The sequence below is a fragment of the Pristiophorus japonicus genome, chromosome 11, assembly GCF_044704955.1.
Source record: "Pristiophorus japonicus isolate sPriJap1 chromosome 11, sPriJap1.hap1, whole genome shotgun sequence".
Taxonomy (NCBI): Eukaryota; Metazoa; Chordata; class Chondrichthyes; family Pristiophoridae; genus Pristiophorus; species Pristiophorus japonicus.
Genome location: NC_091987.1, coordinates 122,444,872 through 122,457,197, shown reverse-complemented (window position 1 = coordinate 122,457,197; position 12,326 = coordinate 122,444,872). Strand labels below are relative to the sequence as shown.

General features: G+C 45.0%; 1 protein-coding gene across 2 annotated transcripts in view; it reads right to left on the bottom strand.

Annotated features, from left to right (window-relative positions):
- sh3kbp1 (SH3-domain kinase binding protein 1) overlaps positions 1–12,326 on the bottom strand; it is a 380,309-nt gene that overhangs the window by 11,955 nt on the left and 356,028 nt on the right. For both annotated transcript variants that reach the window (XM_070893971.1, XM_070893970.1), the window contains one exon: positions 3,815–3,878. In XM_070893971.1, coding sequence (XP_070750072.1) covers positions 3,815–3,878 — 64 coding nt within the window. The remainder of the gene's footprint in view (positions 1–3,814; positions 3,879–12,326) is intronic.

Here is a 12,326-nt window from a genome sequence, read left to right as displayed (position 1 = left end):
GGGTAGTGCTGGACAGGCTAATGGATCTCAAGGTAGACAAGTCCCCTGATCCTGATGAAATGCATCCCAGGGTATTAAAAGAAATGGCGGAAGTTATAGCAGATGTATTCGTTATAATCTACCAAAATTCTCTGGACTCTGGGGAGGTACCATCGGATTGGAAAGCAGCTAATGTAACGCCTCTGTTTAAAAAAGGGGGCAGACAAAAGGCAGGTAACTATAGGCTGGTTAGTTTAACATCTGTAGTGGGGAAAATGCTTGAAGCTATCATTAAAGAAGAAATAGCGGGGCATCTAGATAGGAATAGTGCAATCAAGCAGACGCAACATGGATTCATAAAGGGGAAATCATGTTTAACTAATTTACTGGAATTCTTTGAGGATATAACGAGCATGGTGGATAGAGGTGTACCGATGGATGTGGTGTATTTAGATTTCCAAAAGGCATTCGATAAGGTGCCACACAAAAGGTTACTGCAGAAGATAAAGGTACGCGGAGTCAGAGGAAATGTATTAGCATGGATAGAGAATTGGCTGGCTAACAGAAAGCAGAGAGTCGGGATAAATGGGTCCTTTTCGGGTTGGAAATCGGAGGTTAGTGGTGTGCCACAGGGATCGGTGCTGGGACCACAACTGTTTACAATATACATAGATGACCTGGAAGAGGGGATAGAGTGTATTGTAACAAAATTTGCAGATGACACAAAGATTAGTGGGAAAGCGGGTTGTGTAGAGGACACAGAGAGGCTGCAAAGAGATTTAGATAGGTTAAGCGAATGGGCTAAGGTTTGGCAGATGGAATACAATGTCGGAAAATGTGAGGTTATCCACCTTGGAAAAAAAACACAGTAAAAGGGAATATTATTTGAATGGGGAGAAATTACAACATGCTGCGGTGCAGAGGGACCTGGGGGTCCTTGTGCATGAATCCCAAAAAGTTAGTTTGCAGGTGCAGCAGGTAATCAGGAAGGTGAATGGAATGTTGGCCTTCATTGCGAGAGGGATGGAGTACAAAAGCAGGGAGGTCCTGCTGCAACTGTACAGGGTATTGGTGAGGACGCACCTGGAGTACTGCGTGCAGTTTTGGTCACCTTACTTAAGGAAGGATATACTAGCTTTGGAGGGGGTACAGAGACGAGTCACTAGGCTGATTCCAGAGATGAGGGGGTTACCTTATGATGATAGATTGAGTAGACTGGGTCTTTACTCGTTGGAGTTCAGAAGGATGAGGGGTGATCTTATAGAAACATTTAAAATAATGAAAGGGATAGACAAGATAGAGGCAGAGAGGTTGTTTCCACTGCTCGGGGAGACTAGAACTAGGGGGCACAGCCTCAAAATACGGGGGAGCCAATTTAAAACCGAGTTGAGAAGGAATTTCTTCTCCCAGAGGGTTGTGAATCTGTGGAATTCTCTGTCCAGAGAAGCAGTTGAGGCTAGCTCATTGAATGTATTCAAATCACAGATAAATAGATTTTTAACCAATAAGGGAATTAAGGGTTATGGGGAATGGGCGGGTAAGTGGAGCTAAGTCCACGGCCAGATCAGCCATGATCTTATTGAGTGGCGGAGCAGGCTCGAGGGGCTAGATGGCCTACTCCTGTTCCTAATTCTTATGTTCTTATAGTAAAACGTCCCAAGGCACTTCACAGGAGCATTATGAAACAAAATTTGACACTAGTCACATAAGGAAATATTAGGACAGATGACCAAAAGCTTGGTCAAAGAGGTAGGTCTTAAAGGAGGAGAGGTTTAGGGAGGGAATTCCAGAGGTTAGGGCCTAGGCATCTGAAAACATGGCCAGCAATGATGGAGTGATTAAAAGCAGGGATATGCAAGAGGCCAAATTGGAGGAGCACAGAGATCCCCGAGGGTTGTAGGGCTGGAGGAGGTTACAGAGATAGGGAGGCCATGGAGAAATTTGAACACAAGGATGAGAATTTTAAAAATCGAGGTGTTGCCATACTGAGAACCAATGTAGGTCAACGAACATAGGGGTGATGGGTGAACGGGACTTGGTGTGAGTTGGGATATGGGCAAGTTTTGGATTCATTCAAGTTCACGGAGGGTGGAAGATGTGAAGCCGGCCGGGTGAGCATTGGAATAATCAAATCTAGAGGTAACAAAGGCATGGATGATGGTTTCAGCAGCAGATGAGCTAAGGCAGGGGCAGAGTTGGTTGATGTTATGGAGGTAGAAGTAGGCAGTCTTGGTGATGGAGCGGATATGTGGTCGCAAGATCGTCTCATGATCAGCAACACCAAGGTTGCGAACGATCTGGTTCAGCCTCAGTCAGTCGCCAGGGAGAGGGATGGAGTCTGTGGCTAGGGAACAAAATTGTAGTGACGACTGAAGACAATGGCTTCAGTCTTCCCAATAATTAGTTGGAGGAAATTTCTGCTTATCCAATACTGGATGTCGGACAAGCATTGTGCCAAATTAGATACAATGGTTCTTCAACAATGCATTGGAGTGTCAATTTGGGTTATGTACTCTAGTCTCCAGGGGCTCAAACCCACAACCTTCGAACTCAAGAGGCGAGAGTTACATTTATATAAGCACAGTTCATGACCTCAGGAAGTCCCAAAGTACTTTACTACCAATGATGTACTTTTGAAGAGTTGTTACTGTGGAAACGCGGCAGCCAATTTGCGCACAGCAAAGTCTCAAACAGCAATGTGATAATGAGCAGATTGAGGGATAAATATTGATTAGGACACGAAGATTAACAGTAAGATAACCATTACTATTTCAAGATTAGTGATATTAATTAGCTGTAAATGTCCTAAATTAATGTCCAAGTCACACTTATAATCAATTCAGTGGGTCATATAAATTTAATTAAAATGAATCAAAATATTCAAGTAACGAAATCTGGTATATTGGGGTTATATTTGTATTTGATTACAACCCAAATGAAATGAGGGGATGAAAAATGAGTACACAGCACCCAATGACAAATAAGTTTGATTTGATTTCTAATCAATATAGCATCAGCGAGGTATTGTAGATGCCTAAAACCTATTAAAAAAAAAGCTATCAGCGTGATGAAGCAGCAATCTAATCACGGTCAAATCTATACTAATTCTTCTTAGGTGGTCCCTCATACCAAGGATGACTTGCTTCCACACCAAAAAGGGATGAGTTCACAGGTGTTTCAATGAAGGACCTGACATTCCAGGTCCCGAACTACATATTGAAGGATGGAGGATGCCTATGCGTGGATTTTTTTTAACGTGCGTCGGCCGTTGCACACCAGCCACCACACAGGCTTGACAGAGCTAGGTCTTGGTCCAGTGGCAAGGATTAACCAAGACAACTGAAGACCTGCTCTTCTGCACGGACCTAGTGTGCACACATATCACAGTGTGGTCTGGCCCGTCCTGCCCCTGAGCCTGGGCCTTCGCTTCATCTGGGCCCCGAACACACGCCTCTCCTGAGCCCCAATCACATCGCTCCATAATCTCTCGCCGCTCCTCTGCTGCTTGCCATGCTCCAATCAGTGACTTTGATTTTGGTGACATCCAATCAAGTTACCCTTCTCTAAGTCATCGACCCCCTGCACCAGCTAAAGTGGCATGTCTCCACGCTGCTCCCAGGCCGCTGCACCTCCGCTCCTTTAATGGCCCTGACATGCGGCTGGTGGTTTCTTGCAGGTAATTATTCCTTTGAAAGCACACTACTTTTTCTTTTCACTTTATGTAGCCACTGACTGCCAGCACTCTGGTAATATAACATTCACACTGCAAATTTGCACAAGTAATGTACCTGAAAAGAGGATCTCACGAACAGTATATATTAAAGATACGACTCACTTGTAATGATATACGGATCTTTTTTTCTTCATCCAACTCATTCATCAACTGTGTAATCTCTTTTCTGCCAAAATAAAGTAGCAATATTTCAGTCTTTTTATAAGCTTGAATACTATAGAACTTGTTCTATTTACCAGAATCTTTTCTTCCCCTACTCCCAAAACCACTTTCAACCAAAACATAAAGGAGAAAGTGATGGTGGGGATGCAGGAAAGGAAATGTCCCAGTCTCCATATCAGTGTTGTTCACGGCTGTGGCTACGGCGACACCCGACACCTTTTTAGCCACATTCAATAATTTTAGTCAAAAACCCCTTATACACACTCACACGACACAGATGAAAGTACTCCACCTGTGTATATTTACAATATTAACATCTACCACGATTAAGTAAACAATGAAGTACTCACATTGATGAAAAAACACACACTCTGCTTTTCGTCTTAGCATTTTTACCAAGACACATAAAAAGGTTAAAGTTCACATGCAGACTGTGTGAATATGAGTATTGCGATCACATGCCCAACAACGGTGTCTATTATTAATTGTTTATTTACTAATTAGAAATGCATTTTGAAAAAAAATACTGGTTTATAGGAGAAAGTTAAAATCTTAAGGTTATTTCTTTTCCTCTATAATATATATTCAAGAGGGAGTTAGATATGGCCCTTACGGCTAAAGGGATCAAGGGATATGGAGAGAAAGCAGGAAAGGGGTACTGAGGTGAATGATCAGCCATGATCTTATTGAATGGTGGTGCAGGCTCGAAGGGCCGAACGGCCTACCCCTGCACCTATTTTCTATGTTTCTATGTTATAATCGGTTCTGTCAATGAACCTTTGCCAATCATGACAAACCCATGAACTCTCCACTTTTGCATAAAACCCGTGGACAAATCAGATATTGCTCGAGTGCAGCTGGACCTGCCGGTCGACATGAACCCCTCTTGAGCCAAATAACAATAGTTGTGCAAGTGCTGTAATGAGCGCCAGGCAGTTTGTCAATAACAACTGAATTTTACTCAGTCATAAACCGGTGGTGCCAATTATACGGAATCACAGAACCATTTGTTGTTATAGGCAAGGCAGTTTACATGGAGAAATAGATGGAATTGTGAAACAACCCCCAAAGCATTGGTTAAAAATCCCAGAATCACCTGTAATAAAAGCAGAATTTAACTTATTGAATCACCAAGCCTGATCTTGGCATTGATGGGGCTGCCTAACCTGTAATGCACCACTCTGCCCCTAGGTGCCAAATGCAGGGCATCACAAATGCTCTGTTGATGGCAAAAAGATGGTTTACAAAAGCTTTGCCAACAGCAACATACAGGGTTCCCTAACAGATTTGTTGTGTGGCCTAGAGCTGAGATACCTGCTAGTAGGAAAAATATGCCTACGTCTAGATAGGAAAACCCATGACCCAATCCAGTAGGTTAAGGGGTGCACGAGTTTCAGCCTGAGCAGAAGCCTTTCTAGGCCGAGGTTACACAACTTCCAAGCTAACAGCACAGGGTGCAAACAGTAGCTCAATCAGGAGCCAATCGTTACAGTCTGATCCGAAGGGCTGCTTGTATGGATTGTGCCAAAGTCCCTTGGTTGCTTGGTCCAAAGAAAGGAGTGCATAACAAATCCTGTAAATGTCAAAGACGTTGGCCTCTATCACATTTGAACAGTTTAAAAAAATATTTGTTTATGGTATGTGGGCGTCGCTGGCAAGGCCAGCATTTATTATCTATCCTTAGGTGTCTCCAGGCTGACCAAGTTCAAGAGTTAGATACGTTTGAAACCCTTCTTCAGTCATCAAACATGTACCCTGGGCCCTCTAGACAGCAGCAAGCCAGATCGGTGCTGGGCTCAACCACCAGGTGGGATGGCATCAGCTGGTTCTTTGAATTTGATCTGCACTTCATGTGTTCTTCCAAAATGGCCTAGAGGTGCCGCTTCGAAGGAATACTGTGTGAGCAGAAATGCCAGAAAAAATTGAGACCGATTTCAGATGTTAAACTTTGAGGATAAGCAGTGGTTGTGAATGAAGACTATAAATACCAGGCTGAATATAGAAAGTTCAGTGGGGAAGTGAAAAAGGAAATAAGAGGGGCAAAGGCAGAGTATGAGAATAGATTGGCAGCTAACTTAAAAGGGAATCCAGAAGTCTTCTATAGACATATAAATAGTAAACGGGTAGTAAGAGGAGGAATGGGGTCGATTAGGGGCCAAAATGGAGACAGAGGGCATGGCTGAAGTACTAAATGAATACGTTGCATCTATCTTTACCAAGGAAGAAGATGCTGCTAAAGTCATAGTGAAAGAGGAGCTGGTTGAGATACGAGATGGGATAAAAATTGATAAAGTGGCAGTACTAGAAAGGCTGGCTTTTAAAGTAGATAAGTCACCAGGACCAAATGGAATGCATCCTAGGATGCTGAGAGAATTAAGGTGGAAATTGTGGAGGTACTGGGCATAATCTTCCAATCCTCCTTGGATACTGGGGGTGGTGCCTGAGGACTAGAGAATTGCAAATGTTACACCCTTGTTCAAAAAAGGGTGCAAGGATAAACCCAGCAACTACAGGCCAGTCAGTTTAACTTCGGTAGTGGGGAAGCTTTTAGAAACGATAATCCGGCACAAAATTAAGTCACTTGGACAAGTGTGGATTAATTCATGAAAGCCAGCACAGCTTTGTTAAACACAAATCATGGTTAACTAACTTGATCCGAGTTTCTTGATAAGGTAACGGAGAGGATTGATGAGGGCAATACGGATGATGTGGTGTACATGCACTTCCAAAGGACATTTGATAAAGTGCCACATAATAGAAACATAGAAAATAGGTGCAGGAATAGGCCATTCGGCCCTCTGCGCCTGCACCGCCATTCAATAAGATCATGGCTGATCATTCCCTCAGGACCCCTTTCCTGCTTTCTCTCCATACTCCTTGATCCCCTTCACCATAAGAGCCATATCTAACTCCCTCTTGAATATATCCAATGAACTGGCATCAACAACTCTCTGCGGCAGGGAATTCCACAGGTCAATAACTCTGAGTGAAGAAGTTTCTCCTCATCTCAGTCCTAAATGGCCTACACCTTATCCTAAGACTGCGTCCCCTGGTTCTGGACTTCCCCAACATCGGGAACATTCTTCCTGCATCTAACTTGTCCAGTCCCATGAGAATCTTATACGTTTCTATTGAGATCCCCTCTCATCCATCTAAACTCCAGTGTATAAAGGCCCGGTTGATCCAGTCTCTTCTCATATGTCAGTCCAGCCATCCCTGGAATCAATCTGGTGAACCTTCACTGCACTCCCTCAATAGCAAGAACATCCTTCCTAAGATTAAGAGACCAAAACTTAATACAATATTCCAGGTGAGGCCTCACCAAGGCCCTGTACAACTGCAGCAAGACCTTCCTGCTCCTATACTCAAATCCCCTAGCTATGAAGGCCAACATACCATTTGCCTTCTTCACAGCCTGCTGTACCTGCATGCCAACTTTCAAGGACTGATGAACCATGACACCCAGGTCTCGTTGCACCTCCCCTTTTCCTAGTCTGCCACCATTCAGATAATATTCTGCCTTCGTGTTTTTGCCCCTCACATTTATCCACATTATACTGCATCTGCCATGCATTTGCCCACTCACCTAACCTGTCCAAGTCACCCTGCAGCCTCTTAGCGTCCTCCTCACAGCTCACACTGCCACCCAGTTTAGGGTCATCTGCAAACTTGGACATATTACACTCAATTTCTTCATCTAAATCCATGCTGACTTGGACCGATCCTGTCACTGCTTTCCAAATGCGCTGCTATTTCATCCTTAATGATTGATTCCAACATTTTCCCCACTAGCCATGCTGATGTCAGGCTAACCGGTCTATAATTCACAGTTTTCTCTCTCCCTCCTTTTTTTAAAAAGTGGTGTTATATTAGCTACCCTCCAGTCCATAGGAACTGCTCCAGAGTCGATAGACTGTTGGAAAATGATTGCCAATGCATCCACTATTTCTGGGGCCATTTCCTTAAGTACTCTGGGATGCAGTCTATCAGGCCCCGGGGATTTATCGGCCTTCAATCCCATCAATTTTCCTAACACAATTTCCCGCCTAATAATGATATCCTTCAGTTCCTCCTCGTCACTAGACCCACTGTACCCCAGTACATTTGGAAGGTTATTTGTGTCATCCCTCGTGAAGACAGAACCAAAGTATTTGTTCAATTGGTCTGCCATTTCTTTGTTCCCCATTATAAATTCACCTGAATCCGACTGCAAGGGACCTACGTTTGTCTTCACTAATCTTTTTCTCTTCACATATTTATAGAAACTTTTGCAGTCAGTTTTTATGTTCCCTGCAAGCTTCCTCTCATACTTTATTTTCCCCCTCTTAATTAAACTCTTAATCTTCCTCTGCTGAATTCTAAATTTCTCACAGTCCTCAGGTTTGCTGCTTTTTCTGGCCAATTTATATGCCTCTTCCTTGGATTTAACACTATCCTTAATTTCCCTTGTTAGCTACGGTTGAGCCACCCTCCCCATTTTATTTTTACTCCAGACAGGGATGTACAATTGCTGAAGTTTATCCATGTGATCTTTAAATGTTTGCCATTGTTTATCCACCGTCAACCCTTTAAGTATCCTTTGCCAGTCTATTCTAGCCAATGCACGCCTCATACTGTCGAAGTTACTTTTCCTTAATTTCAGGACCCTAGTTTCCGAATTAACTGTGTCACTCTCCATCTTAATAAAGAATTCTACCATATTATGGTCACTCTTCCCCAAGGGGCCTTGCACAACAAGATTGCTAATTAGTCTCTTCTCATTACACATCACCCAGTCTAGGATGGCCAGCTCTCTAGTTGGTTCCTCGACATATTGGTCTAGAAAACCATCCCTAATACACTCCAGGGAATCCTCCTCCACCGTATTGCCACCGGTTTGTTTAGCCCAATCAATATGTAGATTAAAGTCGCCCATGATTACTGCTGTACCTTTATTGCACACATCCCTTATTTCTTGTTTGATGCTGTCCCCAACCTCACTACTACTGTTTGGTGGTGTGTACACAACTCCCACTAGCGTTTTCTGCCCTTTGGTATTCCGCAGCTCCAACCTTTACTGATTACACATCATCCAAGCTAATGTCCTTCCTTACTATTGCATTAATTTCCTCTTTAACCAGCAATGCCACCACGCCTCCTTTTTCTCTCTGCCTATTCTTCCTAAATGTTGAATACCCATGGATGTTGAGTTCCCAGCCTTGGTCACTCTGGAGCCATGTCTCCATGATGCCAATTACATCATATCTGTTAACTGCTGTCTGCGCAGTTAATTCGTCCACCTTATTCCGAATACTCCTTGCATTGAGGCACAGAGCCTTCAGGCTTGTCTTTTTAACACACTTTGCCCCTTTAGAATTTTGCTGTAATGTGGCCCTTTTTGTTTTTTGCCTTGGGTTTCTCTGCCCTCCACTTTTACGATTCTCCTTTCTATCTTTTGCTTCTGTCCCCATTTTATTTCCCTGTCTCCCTGCATAGGTTCCCATTCTCCTACCATGTTAGTTTAACTCCTCCCCAACAGCACAAGCAAACACTCCCCCTAGGACACTGGTTCCGGTCCTGCCCAGGTGCAGACTGTCCGGTTTGTACTGGTCCCACCTCCCCCAGAACCGGTTCCAAAGTCCCAGGAATTTGAATCCCTCCCTTTTGCACCACTCCTCAAGCCACGTATTCATCTGAGCTATCCTGCGATTCCTACTCTGACTAGCACGTGGCACTGGTAGCAATCCTGAGATTACTACTTTTGAGGTCCTACTTTTTAATTTAGCTCCTAGCTCCTTAAATTCATCTTGTGGGACCTCATCCCGTTTTTTTACCTATATTGTTGGTACCTATATGCACCACGACAACTGGCTGTTCACCCTCCCTTTTCAGAATGTCCTGCACCCGCTCCGAGACATCCTTGACCCTTGCACCAGGGAGGCAACATACCATCCTGGAGTCTCGGTTGCGGCCGCAGAAACACCTATCTATTCCCCTTACAATCGAATCCCCGATCACTATCGCTCTCCCACTCTTTTTCCTGCCCTCCTGTGCAGCAGAGCCAGCCACGGTGCCATGAACTGCTGCTGCTCTCCCCTGCATCCCCCTCAACAGTACCCAAAGCGGTGTATCTGTTTTGCAGGGGGATGACAGCAGGGGACCCCTGCGCTGCTCTTCCTGTTGGTCATCCATTCCCTATCTGGCTGTGTACCCTTTACCTGCAGTAAGACCAAATCACTAAACTTAGACTTGCCAGCAAAGTTGAAGCCCATGCAATAAAAGGGCATATATATGAAATTATTTAAATGACAGGAAACAGAGCGTAGTGGTGAACGTTTGTTTATCGGACTGGAGGAAGGTACACAGTGGTGTTACTAGGACCACTGCTAATCTTGATATATATTAATGGCTTAGACTTGGGTGTACAGGGCACAATTTCAAAATGTGCAGATGACACAAAACTTGGAAGTATAGTGAACAGTGAGGAGGATAGTGATAGACTTCAAGAGGACAGAGACAGGCTGGTGAAATGGGTGGACACATGGCAGATAAAATTTAACTCAGAAAAGTGTGAAGTGATACATTTTGGTAGGAAGAACGAGGAGAGGCAATATAAACTAAAGGGTATCATTCTAAAGGGGGTACATGAACAGAGAGACATGGGGGTATATGTGCACAAATCATTGAAGGTGGCAGGGCTAGTTGAGAAAGCAGTTAATAAAGCATACGGGATCCTGGGTTTCATAAATAGAGGCATAGAGTACAAAAGCAAGGAAGTTATGATGACCCTTTAAAAAACACTGTTTCAGCCTCAACTGGAGTATTGTGTCCAATTCTGGGCACCGCACTTTAAGAAGGACATGAAGGTCTTAGAGAGGGTGCAGAAAAGATTTAGGAGAATGGTTCCAGGGATGAGGGACTTCAGTTATGTGGATAGACTGGAGAAGCTGGGGTTGTTCTCCTTCGAGCAGGGAGGTTGAGAGGAGATTTGATAGAGGTGTTCAAAATCATGACGGGCCTGGACAGAGTAGATAGAGAGAAACTGTTCCCCTTGGTGGAAGGGTCGAGAACCAGAGGACACAGATTTAAAGTGTTTAGCAGACGAACCAAAGGCAACATGAGGAAAAACTTCTTTACGCAGCAAGTGGTTGGATCTGGAATACACTGCCTGAAAGGGTGGTGGAGACAGACTCAATCATGGCTTTCAAAAGGGATTTGGATAAGTACCAGAAGGAAAAAACTTTGCAGGGCTACGGGGAAAGGGCGGGGTAGTGGGACTAGCTGAAGTGTGCTTGCAGAGAGCTGGCACGGATCCGACTGGTCAAATGGCTTCCTTCTGTGCTGTAATCATGCTATGATTCTATGGGCCTGAAATTGATGGCCTTGCTGCCCACGACCGCCGACATTCCTCTTGAAGTTGCGACGAGTGCCATTTTCCATTTGGTGTGGAGCGGGCGGGAGGAGAGAACCACTGGGAACCATCTGCTGACGTCAGCGGATGGCTGAGTGGCGCAACTGACCTCCTGCCTGCTGAGATGTCATATTGATGCGGGCGGGAATCAGCACCAGAACGGAGAAGGACCACTGGCTACAGGCTGTTCTATCCCCGACGGTGAGTATAAAGAGCTGAAAGAAAACGTTAGTAAACATTTTTTAAAATTTTCTTTATAGCGACTTACCTGGATGGGGTCCCCTGAAAGTGTTCCGGTGGTTTTTTTTTGATGATTTTCCTTTTCAGGTCTTCGACCCTCCGTGGGCCCGACTCCATCCTCGGCGGCACTTGGGTGGCAAGCGCCATTGCCACCGAGAATGGGATCTCCCGCCGGCTGCCGCCCAGAGTGGCGACACAAGTCCTTCTTTTGCTGCCCGTCGCTCTTTCAAGGACCTTTTTGACGAAAACCATGCCCAAAGTACCGTCAGGTACCTTGGCGACCATCGGCGATCCTTTGGGTGGCACTTGAATGGGCGGGGACCTTCACCAATTTCGGCCCCAATGTTTCTAACACACAACCACATTTGGAGCAGTGCTTAAAACCAGAACGTTCATACATTCTCTGGGATTTCTCACCCCTTTCCTAAGGATACTAAGATCTGAAATTGCCCCCCGACTAAGAGTAGGCGCACTCGCGGTTTTGAAGATTTTTCTCCGTCCCAATCCATGGGTGGGGTGGGAGAATAAAGCGGTATTCAGGCTTTTTTTTTTGGTCGGGGCAGATATCGGGGTGGAAGTATCGTTGGGTCGGGTTGGCTGCCGCTCCGAGTCATCAGCGCTGCGCTGATGCGTCACAACATCCCTCCCCTTCAGTTAAAGGGGAGGACTGCTGCGAGCTCTGCATGGGCTTTAGTTAGGCTTACTGGGCCACCAGGGAGGGTTTCGGCCAGGCCAGTGGCCCGGCACCCAAGAGGGACTGCCGGGCTACCTATTGCCATCCTGGCCGAACCAGAGGCCACCAGTGTCGGGCCGACCTCGGAG